Source organism: Boleophthalmus pectinirostris, unplaced genomic scaffold (assembly GCF_026225935.1).
Source record: "Boleophthalmus pectinirostris isolate CB_2022bp ecotype Guang Dong unplaced genomic scaffold, ASM2622593v1 HiC_scaffold_19, whole genome shotgun sequence".
NCBI classification, from domain to species: Eukaryota; Metazoa; Chordata; class Actinopteri; order Gobiiformes; family Gobiidae; genus Boleophthalmus; species Boleophthalmus pectinirostris.
In genome coordinates, this window is record NW_026571140.1 from 32,532,373 (window position 1) to 32,558,104 (window position 25,732).

General features: G+C 38.1%; 2 protein-coding genes across 2 annotated transcripts in view; one reads left to right on the plus strand and one right to left on the minus strand.

Annotated features, from left to right (window-relative positions):
• LOC110172857 (NAD(P) transhydrogenase, mitochondrial-like) overlaps positions 1-16,735 on the minus strand; it is a 34,298-nt gene extending 17,563 nt beyond the window's left edge. The window contains exons 1-14 of the mRNA XM_055154829.1: positions 16,241-16,735; positions 14,782-14,928; positions 11,706-11,935; positions 9,833-10,032; positions 8,820-8,907; positions 7,856-7,944; positions 7,384-7,571; positions 5,963-6,096; positions 4,180-4,388; positions 3,294-3,439; positions 2,765-2,926; positions 2,127-2,237; positions 1,705-1,850; positions 912-1,107 (exon numbers count right to left, since the gene is read on the minus strand). Of these exons, the coding sequence (XP_055010804.1) occupies positions 912-1,107; positions 1,705-1,850; positions 2,127-2,237; positions 2,765-2,926; positions 3,294-3,439; positions 4,180-4,388; positions 5,963-6,096; positions 7,384-7,571; positions 7,856-7,944; positions 8,820-8,907; positions 9,833-10,032; positions 11,706-11,935; positions 14,782-14,908 (2,026 nt within the window). The 5' untranslated portion in view covers positions 14,909-14,928; positions 16,241-16,735. The remainder of the gene's footprint in view (positions 1-911; positions 1,108-1,704; positions 1,851-2,126; positions 2,238-2,764; positions 2,927-3,293; positions 3,440-4,179; positions 4,389-5,962; positions 6,097-7,383; positions 7,572-7,855; positions 7,945-8,819; positions 8,908-9,832; positions 10,033-11,705; positions 11,936-14,781; positions 14,929-16,240) is intronic.
• Positions 16,736-17,113: 378 nt separating this feature from the next.
• spata5l1 (spermatogenesis associated 5-like 1) lies at positions 17,114-25,222 on the plus strand. The gene is given in 12 exon segments (XM_020938951.2): positions 17,114-17,250; positions 18,007-18,618; positions 18,802-18,987; positions 19,416-19,700; positions 20,355-20,540; positions 21,098-21,256; positions 21,712-21,775; positions 21,778-21,920; positions 22,805-23,029; positions 24,073-24,207; positions 24,712-24,837; positions 25,034-25,222. Coding segments are annotated over 11 exon segments (2,250 nt in total). The 5' UTR covers positions 17,114-17,250; positions 18,007-18,015; the 3' UTR covers positions 25,172-25,222.
• The last annotated feature ends 510 nt before the right edge of the window (positions 25,223-25,732 follow it).

Consider the following 25,732-nt stretch of genomic DNA (forward strand, 5'->3'; position numbering starts at 1 on the left):
CGCACTGTATGTTTTTAAATGTGCTACATAAATAAACCTCGACTAGTGTTTGTTCAGCATTACTGAACTGAGAGTAGATCTGGTTTAAAGTCTTGCTTTAGGTGATTTTTGTCTCTTTCTTAGAAGTGGTATGGTCTGGTTTCAGTCTTTGTAAGTCTTGTGGTATTCAGAAACCCAAATATTTCATGGAGATGGCGTCTGGGATTAGAAGTTTTACAATCATTGAAATAGAAAGTTTTCAGGATTGGGAAAAAAACAAACAAAAATAAAACACTAGCAGCACTTTCACACACGCACATATACAAATACTGGGTTTTTATCAGCTTTAGGGACATTACATTACTTTTTCATTTCCTGGAGACCAATCCTAAACCAAGCCAAGTAAAAACTATTTTTAACGTTAACCCATTGTAACCTATATCTTAAATTTAAAATGATGTCTGCGTAATATTTTAGGATTTACGTAGTGAGCCCAAAAATGAGGCAAGTCCCCATGAATTCAGTGTAAACCATAGACTGTATAAAGAAGTAGACTAAGGGAGATGGCATTCATCTTCAGGCAAATGAAGCTCATGATGAGAGACATTACTGGGGCAAATTTGTAGCCACACTCTAAAGGAATAGGAATTTATAAATGGACAAAATAGAGAAATAAAAAGAATCATGTAGATCAGGTTAATACGACCAAAATGATGTGGCTCACTGCAGCAGTTACAGAGATGAGTGACAATATTTCACTGCAAGTCAATTGAAGCCGGAGTCAGAAGGAATAGGAAGCACGTCCATGCCCCAACTTCCTATTTGGAACGCGGTTAGCTATGCCCATTCAAATATACAGTCTATGGTGTAAATTTCCTGGCCATCAAAACTGGGACTAAACCTGTTTGATCCAGGACTGAACCAAGACTTACCCAGAGTTCCTCCGGTTGCCATGGCGAGAGACATCTGGGACAGCAGCTCCGGGGATGGTTTGAGGGCCCCCAGCGTCGCAGCAATGCCCCCAGCGACGCCCATCATGCCGAGGGCGTTACCGAGGCGACTGGTGCCCTGAGCGGACAGACCGGCCAACGCCCCGACACAGCACAGGCCAGACCCCAGGTACATCATCTGGAATTACAACAGGGAAATCAGATTTTTTTTTTTTTACAAATTTCAAGAAATATATGTATATCTATAGTTTAACAGTGTTTAAATTCTAGACAGACTATGGCAGTACAAATAATTTAGATCATAATTTCATCATATCATTTAATTTTTATTCAATTTAATTCAATTTGTGGAGCATAAATGCAGTTTATTGCCTACATTTAATACTAAAATAATCCTTTTTGCCCAGTATTTGTTCCTTTTAAAATTTTTATGATAAGACAGTGCAACAAATAGTCTAAAAACAACCTGGACTGGTACATTGGCATCACAAAGTAACTAAGGGGGAGAATTTTAGATTATGGAGGTCCACCATAGTCTCTTCCATTAATAGGAAACACTATCACATATGTCTCCCTTTCCATGTGCAGTTATGCCAAACTATCATCAAAAATCTCAACAAAATTGTGAAAAAAAACTATCCAAAAACTAAGCATTCATACAAAAAAAAAAAATCACAAGAAATTACAATATTTCACAACCATAAAGAGATATAAAAGGTTGCATCTCCATTATTCACAAGAGCTTATCCATGATCACATGACCCAGGCCTTATACCTGCTCAATGCTGTATCCAGAAGCCAGAGAAGCTCCGTATCCTCCCACAAACGCAGCCCCGGGGAGAGCGTACAGATAGTTATACTCCGGAGGGTCAGTGGGACGCTTGAACATGTCCAACATCCTCTGTGTGATCAAGAAACCACCTGGACAAAGAGAAACAAAGAGACTTAATGTAATCATAGTTACAAATGTCATTTTTAATGTTATCACAAGCATTACATCTATTAGCAGAATACACACATGTGCCCCAATCCACTAAGGGGCCCATAAACCTGATTTTTGTTTACCTCTGCTGCAGAAAATGTATAATTGTTTTTTTTTATTTTCTAAACATCACTGCCATTTTAAGAGCCAATAAATAATGTTTGATGGAATTAAGGCATTAAATCAAAAGCAATAATAAAATACTTCCATCAGACCTGCAATGTTGATGGAGGAGATGAACGCTGCGCCCAAAGCCAGAGCCTGTGGTAACGAGGAGGGAGTGAGACCTCCTCCCATCAGCACCAGACCACCCACAGCAGTCAAACCTGGGGAGAAAAACACACACCCTTAAAACAAAATGGTACTTCCTTCATCATTTCTAAGTTAAGACAACATTTATTATATTGTATTATATATATTGTGCTGAAATATTTACTTGACTGCCATTGTAAATGTATAATTTTGATGCCTGACTCTGCACTAATAAATGGATAATGGTTTATTTTTTATCTTTACAGGCTATAACTGTTCCCTGTCTAAGACCGTGGTACTTACATTTAACTCAATTTCTTGTGATCTCTAAAATTAGTAGTTCTCTAGTATTTTAGTTTTGTAAAAGTCACCAGAAGAAAAAAGCTGGAGACTCCTGGATTAGATCGAAACTTTTACAGACAATTTTGGCTTTCTTGTTTGCATAGCCACCATGCCACCATGAATTATGAATTTTACGAAGGTACTTGTCTAAATGAAGGATATGCAGAATTTATAGCATCAGAACACAACAATATTTTTCATTTATACAAGCACCTAAAGCAAAGCAGTTTTATCAAGGTTGTGTTAGTTTTTGTCTTACCAGAGATGGCGTTGGTGACAGACATGAGGGGCGAGTGCAGAGCTGGAGTGACACCCCAGACGGTGTGATACCCGACGATCCCCGCCAAACCGAAGGTTGTCACCATCTGAGTGAAGGCAGCGTTCGGAGAGACGATGCCCAGAGCCAGACAGGTGGACACGCCTGTGGAAAGAGGAGAGCAGAGCAGCACAAATGTTAAGAGGAAAGGGAAGAGTTGGGCATTTTAATATTCAATCTCTGATCACTACAGCAAACGATGTCATCAGTGCCATCAGTGTATTCTGCTTAATACTGACCTGCTCTACTGTAATCGGACTACAAGTTTGAGCCAGCTCTATACTAAGACATTTGCAGTCTACTTTCCCCCACCAACTCTCCCCATTGGTCAGCCTCAGTCTTGCTGGATAGTTATTTTACAGTTTGGGTATTTAAATGAACTTTTCCTCAAAAAACTGCATACATGTAATTGTTTATATTACAAAATAATGCAAGTGTATTTTTTTTGTGTAGACAGTTGTTGGAGCCTGACCTGCCGTGTAGACGCCGGCAGAGGTCAGAGTTTTGTTGAAGGGAGAAACTGAAGCAGCTTTTTCAGCCTCGATCTCAGCCACACTTTTCTGTTTGACCGGAGCCGGAGGAGCCGTCTTAGGCAGAGGAGCAGGGAACATTTTGGCCCTCCTGTGGACAAAAAACAAAATGCGAGATAGTGAGAAAAGTACCAGGATTTATTTGGAACATTGCTAGTGACCACCAGAGGGCAGTGCTGAAAGCAATGATTTTCCTCACACGTGCAGGGAACATTCAGCGTCTCAGCATCACCTTCTGGCGGTCAGTAGAGATTCATAGAAAGATACTTTAACTGCAAGCAACTGCTCTGATTGGTGGATCAATAATAGAAGAGTTAATTTACAAAAAATAAATGCAGGTTTACAATTTACATTTAGCTTTAAAAAAAGCTGCTTGACAATTTGTGAAATAAAAACATTGCATCCTTTGAGCAAATCCCCTAAACTACACTGTTTGTTTCTTGTGGGTAGAAGATTGTTAAATCTGTTTTTTTCTTTTCAATACAAATGGAGGTTATTTTTGCAAAAAAAAAAAAAACAAAAAAAAAAAACTCAATTCCTTTAAACCATAAAAGGTACATATTAGTGCACACAAGCCTAAAGCAATCGACCTGATCGATAAATAACATCTGAATTAAAGACACCATGTTATTATACTTTAGTACTTAAACAAATGAAACAAAAATGAAAAGGAAATGTTAGACCTTTTTTGCATAATTTGTCTTGTGAGTAATGAGATTTCTTTGATTGCGATACATCAGATGTAAGTGTTTGCATGGCATTTCAATAATCTGATAACTTTAGAAGTCAGATAATGATCAGATGTTTGGTGTACCTGTAAACACTGACTTATAACCATCTCTCACCTTCATGACGAGCGTGCCCCTGATGACGTGGTCGATGGTGCCGTAGTCAAACTCCTCCTGGGGCACATAGTGGAACACTTCTTTGTCGGGGCTGATGGCTTTGAGCAGCTTCAGGACGTTGTTGGAATACAAAGTGCTGGCCTGAGTTGCCATCCGACTGGGCAGGTCTGTGTAGCCAATGTGGGTCACTCCCTGAAAGTTAAAACAGGATAAAATTTGAGAAGAGTATACATATTTTATATTGTTTACTTCAGCTTTTCAATTAAACTCATCATGTCACGGTCACCAGTGTGGAAGTTTTTTGCTTTCTTTGCTTTTAAAAAGGTGTACTCTGTAACTGTTCTGGTGGAGGGTCTGTCATTTGCTTGTCTCCATGGGGATAATATTACATTAAACTTCTCTCTTACCATGGAACCAAACAGATGTAATTTTCTGTCAGATCTGTCAGGTCAGATCTGTGGAGAGCTGACCCCCCCACTCACAGTAAGAATGGCATTTTCCAGGGTGTTTTTATAAAGTAGAAACACCTTTAATTAATTAAAGCAAGATAAATTTCATGAAATACTGTGGAACATGGAGGCAGGTGGACCCCTAACCAGAAAAATTACAGTTCGTCGTTTGGGAGTTGCAAAAAAAAAACAAAAAACAAACAAACAAACAAAAACATCCACCCAAGTAGCAAGTGCTTTCTACCCCCAGTCCTCTTCAAAATAAAATAAACTTTGTAACTTTTGTGGGACCCAACTACTACTCATTTCCCCATACTTTTTTTTTGGCAATAATGTTACTTGTGTAACTGTTAAAACTTTCCAAGAACTTGTTTTTACTGAGTCAAGATCAAGGTCCAAAAGTGCATAACAGTTAATTTGATTACTAAAATAAAATGAACATCAAGTGACCAAACTACAACTACTACTGAATTTAAAAAGGTGTATTGTATAACTTTTCTGGTAGAGGGTCCATAAAATGCTTTTCTCCATGGAGAACCTTTCCATCTTGAAGGAGACCAAACCAGACCAAGTTAAAAGTCAGCTCTGTGGAGAGGCAACCCTGCTCGGTGTTAGAATGCCTGTTTTTCTAGGTATTTTTGAGCTATAAAACCACCTAATTGAATAAATGTAAGGTAGAGCTGTTTAATGTCATACTGTGGAACATTCCAGACAGAGCAATGACACAGAAAGCATAACTTGTTACAATTAAGGTAGCACAATATTTCACGAATAAATCAAAGACGCAATTTGAAATGAAGATTCAAATCACAAAAGCTACAATTATTTAGATAAGAGAAAACAATATATTTTGTCTTGCATCTGTAGTTTAGACCTCTACAAACATGTTCTGAAATTCATGTCATTCTTGTTCATTGTCATATTTCAGACCTGGAACCATTTAAAGGGCCCATGTTACGCCATTTTCTGATCCATGTTATAATGTTTCCTAATCACAAACATGCCCAGAGTTCAGCACTGGAATTTCCAATCTCTACTCAACAAAAAGGCAGCTGCTAACTTGAAAAATACTGCTTCATGACATCACAAGGTGGAATAGAGCATTTTAAACTCTGGAGATGTACCAATACTGTACTTTGGAGATGACGAATAATAAATTTGTATGTTTTATGACACAACAGCATTGTAACATGGATTAAAGCTCACAAGAGTAAATTTTATCTTATTTCTATTATGTTTAAAAGTAGCATTTTTTCCAAACTCAAGCAGCCCAAGTTATAAGTAAAAAATTAAGTGTGAAATTGTCATAGTTTTTACCTTATGAACGTGAAGCTCTCCTGGTTTAGTTGTCTCGATGTTTCCTCCAGCTTCAGCGGCCAGATCCACCACCACAGACCCGTCCTTCATCGACTCCACAAACTCCTTCTTGATCAGGATCGGAGCACGTTTACCTGAACAAAAACACACAAGCAACACTGGTACCAACTTCTGCTAGTAATACACTTTCGACAACACTTTTTCCATTGTTGAAATAATAGATCAGTGCACTTCAGTCTATGCAGTGAAAAATAGAATACAATATCTATGGAAGTAGAAAATCAATGACTTTTAAAATTAAATCATCATTTATTAAAGTGAATTGGTTGGTAATACCTGCTGTAAATACGAATTATAGTTTTACACCAGTCAAGAAGAAATTGGTGAAGAAAAGTTAAAAATTACAGGTATTGATAACTTGAGAATTCTGTCCAAAAGTTTGACACAACTTGCACATGAAACCAACCAAGAAGTACATTTTACCCTAAAAAAATGTCCAAATCTTTAATTTTACTAAAACGTTGGAGATTATATTAGTCATCTAACCTGTCAAGAGCGGCTTAATCTTTAACCTTTACTGATGCCACAAATGTTAAAATATGGCACGTGTGATCCAAAGAATTACCCCTGGACTATAAAAGTACGTTCTAGTTCTAGCTCTCATAAACCTTTGACACTTAGCTAGTAATTATATAAGGGTGGTGCATTATAGTGCTTTTCTAGATAATCAAATTTGCTTTACAATTCAAACCACAATATATTTCATTCTCACTCATAGCCATAGCTGCCTGGGGAAGACTAACAAGCGTGAAATGCTTATAGTGCCAGATCTGCTACCTCTGTCCCTCACTAAATCATTAACCATATTACTATATCGACTTATTGTTCAATAAATGAAAGCTGGATCAATATATCTTGGGGTCAGTATTGAGTGTACGTTTTCTTTGCACTACCAGGAGATGTTTAGTTATTTTTGAGTTGTGTGGTAAGATTTGAGCTTAAAATGTTGAATTAACTCATTACAGACGCAAACTAAGTATTACAGTGTTTCATTGTGATGTTTATTTACTGCAGCTCATGTTTTTTTTTAACAACATTGTAGATTTAGAATAGTTTGTGGTATAAATCGGCTCTTGGGTTATTGCACTGACATAAAATTAGTTTCAATATTATCGTTTATCGTCTATATTTACTTTGCAATATCAAACTAAAATGTGTTATTGCAGCCTAGACACTCACGCACCACATTCATACCAAGAAAAGGAGGGTGGGCAGAACTACAATACACATTAGAGCCACTCCGGCCCCCCTTAAATGTTTCCTTTACAAGAATGAAGTTGCATACCCACATTTTAAATTCAGAGATTGACTTAATTACAAAATTTTATCAAATGTAGTCTTCAAACAGAGAGGAAACAGACCTGGGATGAGAGCAGTGCTGATGAGGATGTCGACCTCTTTACACTGTTTGGCGAAAAGGGCCATCTCTGCCTCGATGAACTCCTTGGACATCTCTTTGGCGTAACCTCCGACCCCTTCACCAGACTCCTTGATGTCCACCTCCAGAGGCTCCGCCCCAAACGACTTAAACTGCTCCAGTGCTGCAGGTCTGAACAAGGACAATACAGCTATGATTTCAAAATTATCTTCAAATGTCAGGTAGATAACGGTTTTAAAAAATATGAAAAGAGGAAAAATATCCAGAGGGTGAAACTGATTTTTGTATATTGTTGAGGAGAACTTCCCACTAAATCTCTAAACATATATATATATATATACACACACACACACAAAAAAACAGACTCTTCACCAGAAAAGTTATCTTAGTGCATATTTAATTACAAAAGGCCTAAAGTATGTTTTGATGTGATTTTCTGTTCAATTAAAAAGTACCTTGTGTCAAATCCTCTGACGATGGCTCCCATGGATTTAGCTGCTCCTGCTGCTGCCAAACCTGCGACTCCACCGCCAATGACCAACACCTGGGTTCAAGAAATAAACGCATTTTAGTCTGAGTCAAATCATTATAAAGTAATCTGAAAAAAGTGGGTCTTAGGCTATGTTCAGACTGCAGGGCTTAATGCTCAATTCAGATTTTTTTTGTGAAATCCAAGTTTCTTTGCGAGGTTGTTTACATTTTCAGTTAAATGCAACTTGTATGTGATCTCCAGTGTAAACTTTAAATGCCCCAAAAGTGTCTCTCATGTGCATTGGAGGACACGGCAACATCACACATAGAGAGTACTCAATGTTTATGGAAGTTACCCAAACATGGAAGCAAGCTGATGAGTACGTGGCGATTTTAAAGTTCCTGTCCTACTGGAGCCAGAACATGTACAGCGTATTTGTTCTAAGGAGATTGAGAAGGATGAGGTTTTTGGCCATGCCGTTTTGTGGGCCAGTGACAGTAACGTCCGTAGAAAGAAACGTGTTGGTGCAGAGTCGCAGCAGAGAGCGCTAGGATTGCGATGTGCTTCACTGCTTCACTGATAGGGAGTTCAGAGACAATTTTCATATGACGAGAACAACATTTGTGTACATTTGTGACGTGTAGATCGGATGAATGTGACCTGGCTGTTCAGACTGAAGTCATATGTCAAAAAGATCAGATGTGTATTGGTTTTAGGAGCACATATCCAAGTGGACCTGGGTTGCATTTAAAAAAAAAAAAAAAAAAATCAGTTCAGACTGTCATTAAAAGATCAGATACAGGTCGCATAGGGGTGAAAAAAAAAAAAGGACTCGGTTCACTTCAGGCTGCAGTCTGAACATAGCTTTAGACCATTAACATTCTCTGTCCCAATCAAATAAATGAATGACATGATACAACATGACTCAAGATTGTAGATTTTCTTGCCTTTGCTGGAGGGACTTTTCCAGCTGCAGTGATTTGTCCAGTGAAAAACCTCCCAAAATGGTTAGCGGCCAACACCACAGCCTTGTACCTGTGTAAAGACAGAGGGTTAGAATTGGTACAAAATGAGCCTGAAGAGATGGGCTATATTCTGATTGAGTAACTCTGGCTAATAAAGCTTCATGCTCAGACACAGACACATGCAGGCTACTTTTCCCAACAAACTCCTCCAATTGGAGTCTTGTTTTAAGATAATCTGAAGCTTTGCCATTATAGACCATAAAAGACCATTTGAAATATACAAAAATAATACACTGATACTAAAACTAATATTGAAACTAGATACTGCTTTGCAAATATAAAAGATAAGAACTTTTCTGAATACTTTTAGAATGGTCTTTGTTGTACTTTATGAAACAGAAGTATAATATCACATGATAATATTTAATAAACTATTATGTGTTTCATTGTATTGTGAAAAAAATGTGTTAAATTAAAAATCAAAGTGTTCAACGTTATGTAAAAATAATCAATCCATAAAACTAAAATAAAGTGATACAAAACTGATCCAAATGTGTAATGTAGCCGCTTTTGATCTTAACTGATTACAGAATAACTTTGTGCAAATAAAAGTTCAAACATTAGGAGAGTTTCTGTGTGAGTTTGACCAGTAAATAGTTTTATGTTATCAGTTTATACCCAACCAGAATATCGACTGAACCAGTATTTGCAACCAGATATCCAATCCAGCAAATGTTTTAGTATCAGTGCGATAGAAAACATCAGTATCTGATCGTTGTGTCAGTAGAAGTTTTAGAGAATCGTGACACTACACTACAAATTTAGTGTGGAACCTCTATTTTTTATGTTTAAGGTCTCTGTTAATTTTTCTGTCAGGTAAAAACTAAACTTAAACTAACATGACACACATATTTACCTTATACTACATTTTATTATACCGACTTTCCTTCAATAAAATATCCATCATATATACTTGGCCTCTACATAAACCTTACCCGGCGATGTTTGCCATGGAGCTGAGTGCGTCGTATCCCTGAGCGATGGTTACGCGGGGAACCTGGTCCATGGCCAACACTGTGCTCTGACGCTCCGACAGTTTGGACATGAGCTCCGGGTTCTGGGCCGGATAAATGAAACTGACCAGAGTCGATTTGGGCTTCAGCAGGTCCACCTCCGTCAGAGTGGGAGCGCGCACCTACAGAGAGGAAAGGAGACGAATCAACACTAAAATCACCAGTAGCACCACCTGATCAGTGTCTTAAGTCATTCTGAAATATTACTACAATTGCAGGGTCTAATGATTATTTTAATAGTTTGTCTATTTTTCTTCCATTGTATATTTTTACTGTATTATACTTGCACAGCATTGTTCAAAATTTACTTTTGTGAGCTTTAAGGCATGTTATGTTGTTGTTACCTTCTCAAAAACATACTCAAGAGTGCTGTTTTGTTTCATTCACACATGTTTGATTAACCCTTTAGTATTAGTCTGTCTACAGCTCTACAAGATGAAACAGAGCATTTTGAGCTTCGATGTTATATACTTTAAATTAACAGCTGCCTTTTACCTTTTGTTCTGTACAACTAAAAGGCTGAAATAATCCAGACGATTCCAGTGAAGATGAATAAAGTTTAAAAACAGAGGTATTTTCAGCCTTAATACGCAGGGTTTATGTCTTAACCATCTCAAATACCCAGAATTGTGTTTTGTTTCATTCACACATGTTTAAGACTATAATGATGTACTGGGACTCTTCATCCAAAACAGTAGTTACTCTGGTCAGAGAGCGAAGACGGATCCTTGAATAGATCTGAGGAGCTTTATCTTGCATCTGTCTGGTTGGTAATCTATTCTTTAATCTGGTAATCTCTATCCATCCTTTCCTTTCATCTGGTAATCTCTATCATAGGATTTATAGGTTAAAAGGAAATTAAATAAAGTTACAACATTTAGGCCAGAAGTAACAGAGTGACCACGGTGCTCCCACGGATCCCTGAGCTGCCCAGGAATGCCACAACTAAAATAGTTACTGAAAAATTTATATTTAGTGAATTTACAACACTGCGTATGTTTGTGATAACGAAACATCATTATAACAGAGCAGAAAATGGTGTAAAATGGGCCTTAATTTTATTTTCGAATAGCCATTTATCTTGATTTGAATCCTATTTCTATTCTCTTACTGTTCTTTGTGTTGCAATGTTGAACTTTCCCCATTGTGTGCAAACTAACCTCATCTTATTAGCGGATTAGTTGAGTTAAAACAATATGCTGACTTAAGATGTATTACCCAATTTTCAAACCAAAAGGAGGAAGTAGACAGACTCATTCACAAGATAAGACTGGGAACTCTCTCTTTAACCTTGACCTACATGACAGAATAAAAGTAAATAAAAGTAATAAAATTTAATAATTACTCCTGAATGCCTGATTTGTTGTAATTGTTCATATCTTGATTTATGGACAAAAAATGAAATAAAAAACACCAGGATCATGTAGAGTGTGTTAATACGAACATTGTAAGACCAAAATGACACGTCTCACTTCAGGAGTTACAGAGAGAGGGTTTGACAATTTATGAAAATGTAAAGTCTAACAGGTTAACTATGTCCATTTATATACAGTCTATGGATTTGTTTCCCCATTTTACTAAAAAATTTAATTGCACTTCACCTAAAACCACGCTCTCCTTTGATTCTGATTTGACACCAGTCTCTTCCCATGTTTGCTACTTATTTTGAATGTATTATTACCATTTATACATTTTTCTCTTTGCTATATTATATTGTATATTAATTATGTATATTATATTTCCCTTGTGGATCAATAAAGTTTGTCCAAGTCTAAGATTCGCTGCTCAGACCCACCTTGAGGACCAAGTCAGACCCCAGAGCCCCAGTGACGTCAGTGATGGTTGCCCCGGCGTCTTTGTATTGTTGATCTGAAAACTGGGAGGCCTCTCCAGCTCCAGACTCCACCTGGACCTGGAACCCCTGTTTGACCAAAGCCTGGACCCCGGCGGGGGAGAGAGCCACTCGCCGCTCATTCTGCAGGGTCTCCTTCGGCACGCCCACCACCAGGTCTTTGTATGGGACACCTGCAGGAAACACAGAATTAGATTGCATTGTATCGAATTTCTCAATTTTCTTTCATTTATTTATTTTTTTTTCATGCCATCCACAACTACAAGTCCCCCCCTCTTAAATATGATCATTCTTTATACAACTGATGTCCTGAAAAGTGGGGTAGATCATGTTATTTGTTGCTTAAATCAAGAAATTGTAACCACTCAACGTCATTGTACATTACATTTTTATATTTAAGACCATCTATTTTACATAAAAAAGTCACAGTACAGGCTCAGTAATTTGTTGATAATAGTTTAATATATTTGAATCAGTACTTCAGCTAATTATAGAGTCCTTTGACACATTTCAGATTTCAGTATTACCTTTGCAATTTTATTAGAAATGTGCCATCAGTGCCAACAGCTTCTTCTGTTTTGTGTCAAAGGGTAGAGCCTGGCAGACTTCATAGTTGTGTACAAATGTGGGTCAGTATTGATCTGTTGGTATCAGGCCAATGGCTCTGCTCCCAACGGTTGTTCAGTCACTTCTTTATTTGGACCAGTGTTGGACCAGTAGAAAATGACTCTTGTATGTTTACACATGGGCCAGTTTGTTTGCATTACTGAGCAAAGCAGTTTTGTTGTGGCCTGTTTTTTCCTTTGAAGTGGCTATTTCGGCCCCACAAATGTAAACAGTTTGCTTATTAGTATCAGTGTCCACATTTAAAGCAGGTAAAACTAAATCAAGAGAAAGCATCAGATGTTTTAATTATTTGAATCACATTATTTGGCAAAGCTTAGTCTATGCCATAATTTAGGGGTGGGAAATAATTACAAAAAATCCATCTACCTACCTTTACAAAACAAAAATGCCAGAAAGTTATTAATTTTAACAGCAGCAAGAAATTCAGACGATCATAAGAAAGAGGGTAAGACTTTGGGTACAGTTAGGTGCCTATAAGAACTAAATATTGTCCATTAATGTGCACAAAGCTGGACTTCAAAACGATACATTTACAATGGTAATAGGCATGTAATTAACCACATTTTTGTTATTCAGCACAATGGTTTAATTCTGAAATCCATTGGTGAGGTACTTGGAAGGAAGTGGAGCTACAGGTTGGAGACCCCTGATTTAGAGTAATAGAAACTTGCAGTTTTAATGGTCAGTTTGAAATATGAAGCTAAACTAAGACTAGAATCACACAGTGATTTTGACTGATGTCTAAACTGTGCAATATTACTTAAATATGGATTTCAGAATAAATTCCAATTTTTATTACAAACAAAAATTTTAAATAAAATGAATTATTCAGCCCCAAGACCAAGACCATGTAAAAGAATATAATGTATAAAAAAATAATTGTCATTCAGTCAGATGATCCCACGAGTACTTGACAGTGTCTCTGGGCTGTGCATGTGCAGACTGGGCTGTGAAACATGGGACTGGATCAGGTTTCACATTTCTGTCCAAACGCGGCGCGGTGACCTCGCTGTCATGGAGACGGCTTTAGCAGGTGATTGGACCAGAGCCAAGCTCACAAAGGGGGCTCTCTCACACAGAGACACACAGAGGAAACTTTGAATGACTGAAAGTTATAAAAAACTTCTTTGGAGTTGGCTGCAATCAGTTTTCCATTTCATAATACTGTGTGTACAAGTGTGCTGTCATGCTTTAAAAGGTTCATTACGTCACTTTTCGGGTGAAGGGTCTGCCATGTGCTTGTCTCCATGGAGATGACATGATTTAGAATGTTCCACAGTATGGCATTACATCAAAACATATCTGTCCCTATGGACACGAGCAGGAGACGTCACCAGGTCAAGTTACAGGTCAGGTCTGTGGAGATGCGACCCTGCTCACAGTGAGAATTTTGTTTTTCCATGATGTTTTTGTATTAAAAAAGTCATTAAATAAATGCAAGAGAAGTTAAATGTCATATTTTGAACAATTCCAAGCAATAAACATCACACCAGAAAAGTTATAGTGCACCTTTAAGTCAATACTGGACTTTAGACTGTAGATGGCATTTTTACTGTTTTGACAAGGCCACAGCTTGCTCAAAAATGTAAAAAAAAGATACAAAAGTCTTGACAAACTTTGTAAATGAAGCACCATCTCTGGATATATTGGGCTATAAAACAGTATTAAAACATGAATTAAGTTTTAACCCCAAAACCAGGTCTAAGCTCAGTTAAAATATGATTTTAAACCAAGCTTATGGGAAAAAGGGTCATATTTTAATGTACTGTACAAGTTCCTTAAAACAGGGTCACCCACGTGCAGCTCATTCACTCGAGAGATTTGTAAATGACATATAAAAGATCAGAATAAGGATGCATGTTTTAATTATACTTTTCATTTTGCTTGGATAAAACATGCCTTTATTTTTTGTCTATTTTGGAACTAAAAAGTTACACACTGTGGCTTTAAAGTAAACTAGACATAAACTGGGTCAAAAGCAAAGACTTGGCATTAGCTTGAAAAGTAGTCAAACAACCAAAACTAAACTAAACTAAACTCTCAAAACAAAATCTGGACTTTTAACTGCAAAAATCTCCCATGCTCTAAATGTACGCACACCACATGTTGAGACTCACTAGAAATTTCAAGGAGCGGTGTACGAGCCTTTCCATGACAGTCACCTCTATCTGACCTCCCTCATGTTAACTACTCAGTGGGTCAAACACTTTCTATTTCGGTAACCATTTTAACCAACCCAAGACAAACTGTTTAAAATGTCAACATGACCTGGTAATTCATGTCCTTGAATGAAAACAAAATGACCTTAAGATTATCTAGTTCAAATCTCACATATGGCAAGGTGTCCTCTATGGGAAAAAGCGAGCAATGCAAGCTATGACATGAATCTTACCTTTGGAGGCGCTTTGGTCCCATAAAACCGGAAAGGTCCTGAACTGTCTCCTGGTGGGAAGTTTCACTCTGGCCCCACGTTGGATAAGCACGGCCGAAGAGGAGACACAGCGCAGAAGGGTGGACATGGCGGCTCCTCCCAAAGCCTCTGGATTAAAAGCAAAATAAAAAACTTAGCAGGAGGTTATGTGGACTCCACTACTTCTGCATTACATCCTAAACTACGAGAGGCCCACTAACACGGTGACATTTCAGATCTACAGGACACTCTCACTCTCAGGAGCACAAGGCCGGGGCTCAGGCTGGGGTTGGTTACAGCCGGGTGATTTGTTCGCGAGACTTGGGAGAGTTATGAGGGAGCAGGGAGCAGTGCCAACTCAGTGTGTGGAGGGACTAAAGAGCTCTGATAATCTGAATGAATGAGGGCACAGCAGATAAAGATGAATTGCCCTGTGTCTTAAAAGTGAATATATGTAGCTCTAAAAGATTAATGAGTTTACTGACAATATAGTCTACATAATTTTACTGAGTAAAGGATAACATTATTGCAATATTGTAAAATGCTCTCGTCTGAAAGGGCATAATGACCTTAACAATGGAAATGAAAGCAAAGCAAAATATCAGTTCCACAATAAGGCAACTGGAAATTTAAGCTATTTTCTAAAATATATGCATATTGCTGATCATATTAAAGCTTCATGCATTATTCATTCACTCACAAAATCTTGGAACAGGTAACGGTTGAACCTGGTAGCTACTTTTGTAGTCACAGCTGCCCTGGAGGCAGTTCCCAACATTCACTCACACAGTATTCAGTACAAAGTGGGTGAATTGTCTAACTCAAGGACACAACAAACTGTGTGCACAGATTAGACTGAACAAAACCTCTACCACTGAGAAATTTCGGTTTCTGTTTCGCTTTTGTATTGAATTCATTTCTCTTTATATGTGTAGCTATGACAGAAATCACCATTCACGGGCACTAAATTACATTCATTTGGTTAATAGAGGACCAGAAGTGTGTACCACTGTACACACGTAAAACACAATCAGGTCACAGGGAGAAGCCGCTACAACACAAACGACTGTAGTTAGCAAAAATGTCTCACATGACTCATGATCACAAATGTTGAGTGCAAATGCTTCTGGAGCCATTGGAGCTGCACAAAGCAGAAGCTACCCTTGACGTGGCGTCTAGATTCTCCCATATATAGTGCTGTATTCATATGTTTCAGTACATGGGTACATTTTGTGCTTTCATGTAAACGCGCGCATTTCTGAATATTGCATAAACAAACCCGGTTCGTGTGGCGCAATGACCCGGGATGCAACAACAAGGAGCGTTTGTCATTCATTTGTTCATTGGAAGGCGCCATGTGCCCTTGACTTCACGTTGCACGGTGGTAATGCACTTAACCGAGAGCTATGGCTGCAGCTCGCTGTCTTATCTACAGACTTGCCTTTGTGCGTCGAGACAGCGCAGATTAACGGAGCACTATCCCCGTCTGCAGCAGTAGGTCACCGGAGACACCGCCTGCTCAGCCCGGTGTAGTCAGTGCGCAGAACCCGCTGGAAAGAAAAGCGCAAACAGGGCCTTCCGCAGTTTGATATCTCAGCCGCTGCGCTATTTGTGGAGATTTGGGAACCACGTGACGGACCGGCTGACCACCTGGATGTAGAATCCTTTGGGAAGAGGACAGTCCAGACGTTTGTGACAGTTCGCACACAGTAAACCAATTATGACAAGTCGGTCTAGACTCCGGCAGTGGAAAATATGCCACCGCAAATATGCATTGCTCCAGTCAATAATCAATAGATCATGTAATGCAAACGTCAGAATATGTCCATATTTGACGTCCAAACGGATACAATTTTAATATTACTTGACTCTGGCTGGTAATATTTTTAATAATACGGCTCAATATATTAATAATTTCAATGTATCACAGGAAAATACTAATGCTAATATCCTTTTGTTTAGTTCTGAAGTCCAGTGAATCATGAAATACTGTGCATAATCAGTATAATGCTTTCTTACATCTTTCACTTTCACTATTTTCAGAAAACATCAGGATTTTTAATGTTCAACTTTGACCACAAGATGGCAGCAATGAACCAGTAAAACGACCAAAATTTTACCCGGAGTTACTAGATTTTACATTACCCATTTCCCTAATAAATGCTATATTATAACACATTTTCATAGAAACGTGTATCCTTTTGTTGATTAAAAAAATATATATATTTTTTGTTCTTAATATTTAATCACATTTTATTTTATGAGCGGATATTGCGGTTTACGTGCTCCCGGAAATAATAGTGTTTGGCCAACCTCCTCAACACAAGCCGCATGGATTTTTGTAAACATTCGCCTTGGCGCGTTCAGTCTCGAAATTTAATCATGCCATTGCACGAATAAGTCTTTAAACTCTGCTGCTTGAAGTTAGCAAGTCATCGATTCACTTTTAAGGTTAGAAGTGCCATCAATTTGGGGGAGACCACAGTTTTATAACCATTAGCTATACAAGTTATGCTATTCTCATTCTCATGCATGTGGTGTAACTAACTTTGCATAAATAAGGTTGAACTGCCTTAGTTGTTAGTTTTTCTTGCAATAATCAAAATGTGAAGTTGTTAAACCCAGCAAAGTGCTTTGTGGAAAGCATAAAGCCTACATAAAATAAAAATCAAATGCATAATAAGTCAATATTGAAAGTAGTTACGTTGAAAAATACTGTTCTAAATCATGAGGAATTATTACTGAAGTTATTTTAGGTATGGGTCCTGTTTTTAAAAAAAAATACTGACAGCGGGACGTACTGTGTCATGCCATTCAATTTTTATCAGAAAAAAAAGATATCAGTTGTTCAGTAGTGATTTTTTGTTATTGCATTGTCATAGCATGTCATTTTGCAGCACTTTCAATTCAGGTGGTCTATAAATATTGTATGCTTATTTTATAGGGCTGCACCTAATAACTATCTTGGTAGCCAACCAGTCTACTCTTTTGAAAGTTATTTTTGCTTTTTTTTTTCTGTACAGTACAGTTTAAAAATCTGATTACTATTAGTCAGCTGGTCATGGTTACTGGTAAAATGATAAATGGTCACATTTTATATCTTTATATCTCTTCCATCTTTAAGGCACTGAGAGCACTTTATTCCAGTTAACTCTTGCAGCTGTACTATTTTGAAAGTGCATTTAACTTGTGTCTTTTATATTCTAGTGTAACATCATGACTATGGACTCATTGCACCTATTGCCTGTGGAGCCATGTGACAGGGGGTCTCAGCGCTGCAGATTGGGCCCAGGACTGATGTCGACTCTGGGTATAAATTTGGGCTCCCCTTTGCTGGTCTCTGTATCTGGATCTAGCTTTCTCTGCACAGCATGGCCCCGCCCTGATTGTGCAGAAGGCTTTATTCAAATGGACCCAAAATCCTGCTCACGAAATCTAGTGTTTCATCCTTCTACCTCTTCACACATAAATGTGAACCAGATTTCGCCAGTGCAATGTTCTAAGCTTAAAGGCATCAAAATCACAGTAGTGGTCCAAAGTTCTGATTTTAAACGCAATACTCCTCCACGTGTTATTCATGAACTAGTAAAAGACATGCTTAAAGGAGTATATGTACATAAGGACCATGTGATTAATCTGGGAGATTATGGGACAGACATTAAATACACCGTTATTGAAGAAGTCAATCCAGATTCAGAAAACTGTGGACTTGTAACATCTAAAACTGGAGTGGAGATTTTAAGCATCAAGACGCTCAGATTTTTCAAGGGAGGAGTCCAGCAGCAAAACAACATTGTTACTTTGGGTGGTCTGGATGAGGTCAGTATTTTGTTATGTAAATATGAAACTTGTTATTATCTATATTTGATGGTTCATTTGAGTTGTTCAAATTCATAATAATTAGCAAAACTGTAAAAATGTGGACTCAATTATACTGCCTGCACTAATAAAGATAAACTTACTGTTACATTTGAAAACAGTATTGACTTTTTTATTTTTCAGGTGCGGTTGTCTCTAAAGGAGATGCTTCAGTTGCCGTTGGTTTATCCACAGACCCTGGACACTTTGGGCCTATCCTGTCCCAGAGGGGTGCTGCTGGTGGGGCCTCCTGGAGTGGGAAAGACTCAGCTTATCCGCAGTGTGGTCCGGGAGGTGGGAGCCAGCCTCGTGGTGGTACATGGGCCAGAGGTAGAAACTTAAACATGATTGACAATAAAAGAATTATATATGAGAAGAATACCAATACAGTACCAATTTTCAGTTCCTATGCTGACACATATACTAAAGTTCTGAGTTTTTGGCAATGCTTGATGCCGACCAGTACCAGAGCAGAAACTTTACTCAGAGTATCTAAATTTATCTAAATATGCTACAGTTAACCTACCCATTCTTGAATTTCCCTCTGGATTAATAAAGTATCTGTCTGTCTGTCTGTCGACCATGGACCAAATATTCACAGTAATTGAAAATGGTTCATCTGGACATCCCTAATCACAAAGGAAGAAGCCAGTAAATCACAATAGTCTTTAATTAAACACTTTTTCTATTATGTTGTAACTGTCTTTAAAAAAATAAATCAAAATATTGTCTATGATTTTATTTCCTGTCTCTTCCAGATTGTGGGTACGAGGCCGGGTGAGAGCGAGGAGAAGCTTCGTGCTGTTTTTGACAGTGCTCGGTCTGCGTCTGAAGAGGGTCCTTGTATTTTGTTTCTGGATGAACTGGACTCGCTGTGTCCCAAAAGAGCCGGAGCCACAGCAGCAGAGAATCGGCTCGTGGCACAGCTCCTCACTCTCATGGATGGGATGAACCAATCAGATCGCTTTCTGATCGCTGCGGCAACCAACCGACCGGACAGTCTGGACCCAGCCCTGAGGCGACCGGGGAGATTCGACAGAGAGGTACAAGGATGAGTCAGGAAATACTGTTTTTAAAAGGTAGTTGTCTATATTACGTACTATCCAGGTTTTGCTTGTGTAGTGTACGCAGAAAAAGTCTAAGGCCCTGAACACACTGCACATGTCAGTGTTTACAAACGGGCAAAACGGGGAGTTTTTATGCTTTCGTATTACAAAATACGCACGCAGTGTGTCCCTGTCCTAATGCCTCTGTCAAAAAAAGTCATTATATTAAATATATTTAATTACTTGAGGATTAAGCAGTATTTAAGATTTGTAAAATGGCCCAGAAAGTACAAAAAATAGACTAAAATAAAAGTGTTAGTTATGTTTATTGCACTGAAAAACTTTGAAACATGTGTCCTAACTGCGATTGGACTTGCATCTCTACATATCTTGAGATTTGGCCTGGAGGAGGACCGCATCCTGCTTGTTTCCATGAAAATGTTGTTCTTTTGGCTATAATATTCCACAGTGTGACATAAAAATCATCTGTCTGGAGAATGGAGAATGTTTCAAAAGTATGGTTTCTTTATTTCTTAGTTACACAGTGTAACTCTTTGGAGGTATAATTTCTTTATATAATGAACGTGAATGCAACAAAGTAGCAGATAGTAGATAGTAAATAATAATAGATTTTTAACATGTTTTTCTCAGGTGATTATTGGAGCTCCAACGCTGAAGCAGAGGAGGCAGATTCTGAGCGTTCTGTTTGAGAAGATTCCAGTTTGTTCCTCTGTGGATTCTGAGGAACTCGCTCAGAGGACCACGGGTTATGTGGGGGCGGACCTGAGCGCACTGTGCAGAGAGGCAGCCATGAACAGCATAAGGGAAATGGCAAAGGTAAACAACACTGTGTATTGGCAAGGTAGATTGGAATATATCAGTTAAATTTTTTTCTGTTGGGGTGGTGGAGAGTAATCCAATCAACAGCATGCAAAAAGCCTTAGCTAAGCAGCACAGTGCTTATTGAAAACCACAATTTTGATCTAAAATGACTTATAGAAATGGGTTTAGGCTTCCTGTTCAAACCTTCATACAGATTTTTATGTATTTTTTTCATATATAATACCAAATAAATATTTGGTGATTGTGTTTGGTGAAAACAGAAAGTACAACAGATGACAATAAGATTATTCAAACATGCATTAATTAATCGAAATACAACTTTGACAAAGCTAATGATGATGGAACACCACATGAAAGAACATGTTTTAACATGGATGTTTCAATATATGCCCTCTTTAATTAATTTTCAATTAATTTTCAATTAATTAAAGCAGATGTGGAAAAAAAAGCCCAAGAAACAATGTTTTTTTTATTTGGGACTTTGGACATTTAGCTTGTCTGTAAGTGTCCCTACAAGTAAACAGTGTTGTCTTTTCACACTGACTTTGCAGGGTTCAGGAGAACAGGCTGTGAGTATGAAGCATTTCACCGAGGCCTTAAAAACAGTGGGTCCTTCATGTCTCAGGAGTAGTTTGGGACGGACAGATTTCGCCCCGGTGTCCTGGGACCAGATCGGAGGACTGAACGACGTCAAACTCAAACTCAGACAGGTATTACAAAGATGAGCATGTTATGAAATGTAGATGGTTCTAAGGAACTATTAAGCATTTTAACCCAGTATCACACAATCAGTGGCTTTTTCATCATAATCACACCAAAATTTAAACACACAGATTTGTCTTCAAAACGGAGATTTAAAATGTACAGGATTATAAAACTTTTTGCAAGTGCTTATTAGCATAAAAAACACAACACAACACACAAAATCACACAACATATTCGTAGAGACAAGCAGGTGATGGAAAAGTTACATAGTGAATCTTTAGTTGATCTTAATCTATTATTTAATATCTAGAATTGGTGTTAATTTTTTGAAGAAATTACCTGCTAATATGTTTTTTTATTATTTGAATTTTTAGATATTTTGACATTGTTCATTATCATCCATGTTCATATTTAACTTGTCTTACTTGGCTATTGTCTTCCTATTCTTTCCCCTGTGTAGAGTATAGAGTGGCCGCTGCGGTACCCTGATGCTTTCCTCCGCCTGGGTTTGTCCCGCCCCCGGGGGTGCTGCTATACGGACCTCCAGGATGTGCCAAAACCACCCTGGTCCGAGCTGCAGCTGCATCCAGCCATGTGGCCTTTCTGTCGGTCAGCGGGGCTGACCTCTACTCCCCCTATGTGGGGGACTCGGAGAAGGCACTGGCTCAGGTACAAGTAAAACAAGACAAAATAATAATCATCATAAATAGTAGTAATAGTAAATCTTTCTTACTTACCATAATTTCTGGACTACAAGACGCTACGTTTTTCACACACTTTGAACCCTGCATCAGGGGGTGCAAGAGCGAGACAGACAGGTGAAAGAGATGATGCACCAAGGAAGATGTTTGATATGTTTTGAACATTTAGTTTGCGCTTCATGCACACACCCTGCTCATGGAAAACACACAGAGAAATGCATATGATGCAGCTTTTAACTTAAAGGCAATTGATTTGGCTGTCGAAGAAGGAAACAAAGCTTCTGCACATGAGCTTGGCATCAGTGAATTGATGGTCAGATGTTGGCGACGGCAGCGTGACGAAATGACTTAAAGCAAAAAGACAACAAAAGCTTTCAGAGGCAATAAAAGCAGATGGCCTGAACTTGAAAACGTTCTTGAAGACTGGGTGAACACTCAAAGATGTGGACATGTGCATCTTATAGGCAAGTGTGGCCTATGTATGTACAATTTTCTTTTCAAATTTAACTGATGTGGCTTATATTCAATTGCGCTCAATAGTCCAGAAATTACGGTACTTATAGAGTCATCTTTTCACAGATCTGACCTGTAACATGACTTTTTGGCATTACCTGCTTGTCTCCATGGAGATAGACATGTTTAATTCCAAACTGCATGTGATTTCAGCTAAAGTAGTAACATCTTCATCGAAACAGATAAAATCAGATGGCGAACCCTTAACAATAAAAGTTACATAGGGCACATTTGCTTATCACAAGAAATAAAGCTTAAAATGTAAACAAAATTCAGTGTGTTAGTTTGTTCAGAGCCTAATGCTGCTTGTTGTTTTTTACCTTGTGTTTTTTGTTATAGTTGTTTCGTCAGGCCCGCTCCTGCGCCCCCTGTGTTCTCTTCCTGGATGAGATTGACTCTCTGATTGGCTGTCGGTCGAGTGGGGAGGTCTCTAGTGGGGTCCAGACTCGGCTCCTGTCTGTGCTCCTAAATGAGATGGACGGAGTTGGACTAAAGACGGAGGAGAGGAGAGGTGAACGAGTACTACAGGCCGAGGGAGAGGACCACGGACATCAACATGAACAGGTATGGACTTACACAGACCTGTGGTTAGGGCTGGGTAACATTTAAATATACTAGTACAATAGTGTGGAATAGTTGGTGATCAATACGAGCGTTCATGGTCCTATTTAGGTGTTAGATTTTTAACAAAATGCGTCACACCCAACAATGTTGATGATATCAGTTGCGAAGTATCAATAGAAAGTTATGGGGCAGTTTTACAACTAATGGATGATAACAGTTTTTCTCAGATAAAATGTGTTTATTAGTACTAAGATAAGATAAATTTTATTGCCGCACCAACATCAGATAGACAGATGCATTACAGAAAAGAATGCACTGCAGTCACTTGCACAATTAGTGCAGTTCATGAAATTCATAAATTCATATTGAGCACAGAATAATAATCAGTAAAATGTAATAGTGTTGATGTTAGGTCTACGTGTGAGGGCAGAGCCAGCAGAAGGTGTGTGTTACTGGGAGAGTGTTGGTCTAAAAAGGCTTGATAGTGAATGGGTGAGTTGGCACTGGGCATCCACGTCTGCAGGACCATATTTGTTTGTTTTTAATGGTTTTCATGGTTTAGTTCATAAAATGTGCTATATAAATCAAGTGAAAGAACTAGAGATCGAACAATATTCCCTTCTTTCATGAGCGATGCCAATTGTTTAGAATATAGAGGAACCGATGGCTCTGATAAGCTGATAAGCTCTGCCGATATGTAAAGCTATGATGTAGGTATTTTTTCTCAAATTATCAAATAAAAATTTTGTACAAACTTTTCCACAACCTTCTTTTAGTACAAACCTTGGTGAGTCCAGTGTAGTCACAGTTGCAGACTCTCTTTAGACTTAAGTGTTCAAACAAAGCTTTATGCAAATATTTATCATGCATATTTAAGCAGCTTGTTGGCCAAAACAAAATTGTCCTCTGTTGGTGATTTATGCCCGCTGATACTCTAAAAAGTACAAATATCAGACTATCTCTTGAATTAACATCTCCACGGAGACAGAACAGGTTCCATAGTGCACCTTTACAACATATGCTCTGGCTTTACTGTGTTGCAGGCAGACTTTGTGGAGGTGTGTAACTCGGAGGTGATGGTTGTTGCTGCCACAAATCGCCCGGATGCCCTGGACTCTGCTCTGCTGCGCCCAGGACGACTCGACCACATCATCTACGTCCCACCACCAGATCAGGAAGTAGGTTTTAAATATTCTCTCACTTGGACACTTGGGCTGTAGAACCTGAGTAGGGCTGCAATCAAAATAACAAAAAAAAATTTTATTGGACAAAAGACTTGACCTATGCATCGCTCAATCAACTAAAATGGAACATGGAATTCGGAAGCACTCTCAAAACTATCTTCATGAGCCAAGTATGAATTTAACCCAAAGTGCACTGACAAGACACTACTAATAAATTGAGTTTATGTAAAAATGCAGAATAAATTCCATATTCATTCTCAAATTTTCACCTAACTCCTTTCTGCTTTGGTTCACGTATATCCTTTATAATCCAAACTATTACTATTTTTCGCTTGGATAATAGTTACAACAAATGGTGATGGATTTAATAAAAAAAAAAAAAAATATATATATATATATATATATATATATATATATATATATATATATGTCAACTAAACTAAAGACATTCATTGCTATAGCCTGCTGAGTTATAAGTTTTTCCCCTTGTGTTTCTAGAGCCGTCTGTCCATCCTGAAGCTGTGCACTAAGTTGATGCCTGTTGCTGACGATGTTTGTTTGGAGGAAATGGCTCAAAAGACAAACTTCTTTTCTGGAGCAGATCTGGAAAATCTCTGCAAAGAGGTGAGATTTCTGCATCTGCTTTTCAAACCATTCTGTTAGGTTCTTCTCTTTTTTAAAGTTTCTAATTTTGCTTTTTTAATTACTGGTCAAATTATTGTAGTATATCTGTTGTATTTATATATTTGCTTGCTCTAATTAAATTCAAACTACAGGTATTTGCAACTCGTCTTCGTACATGTCTTTGTGTTTCCTCTAGGCGGCGCTGTTGGCTCTGCAGGAAGAAAACATGGAGGCTTCTCACGTTAGACACAAATACTTTCTCCAGTCCCTGAGTAAAATGACCCCATCTCTTACTGCACAACAGATCCACATGTACCAAAATCCACCTGCGTAATTTTACCAGTGTCACGTTCAATAAACTTTTACTATTACTTTGAAATACAAACTTTTGATCATTGACTTTTTTTTTCTTGTAGATAATCTCAGAAAGACTTTTCCTTACAATTTAACAGCATTATACATTATGATTTAATGCCATAGTGTATTACACCAACACTTTGCAAACCTTGAAGTCTGTCATGTGGCTGTAGTGCTATGAATGATGTCACTGCATTTTATCAGTCTTTTTTTAAATATTGGCTGCAAATTAATAAATACATACATAAATACAAAATAAATACAAACCCTGTAGTATGATTTAGTTCTTTTATTTGGTACACTTTTCTGGAAGAGGGTCAACCACCTGCTTGTTCTCATGGCCATGTTATTGCTTTGTCTGTATAGCACAGTATAGCATAAAACATTATCTTCATGGAGATAAAAAAGTGAAGTTACAGATCAGATCTATGGAGCAGCAACTACTGTCACAGAAGGTATGTTTTTCAAAATTTTAAGCAAATAAGCTTAAAATTAAGCATTATAAACACCTGTAAATGAATGAATGAATGCTAGATAG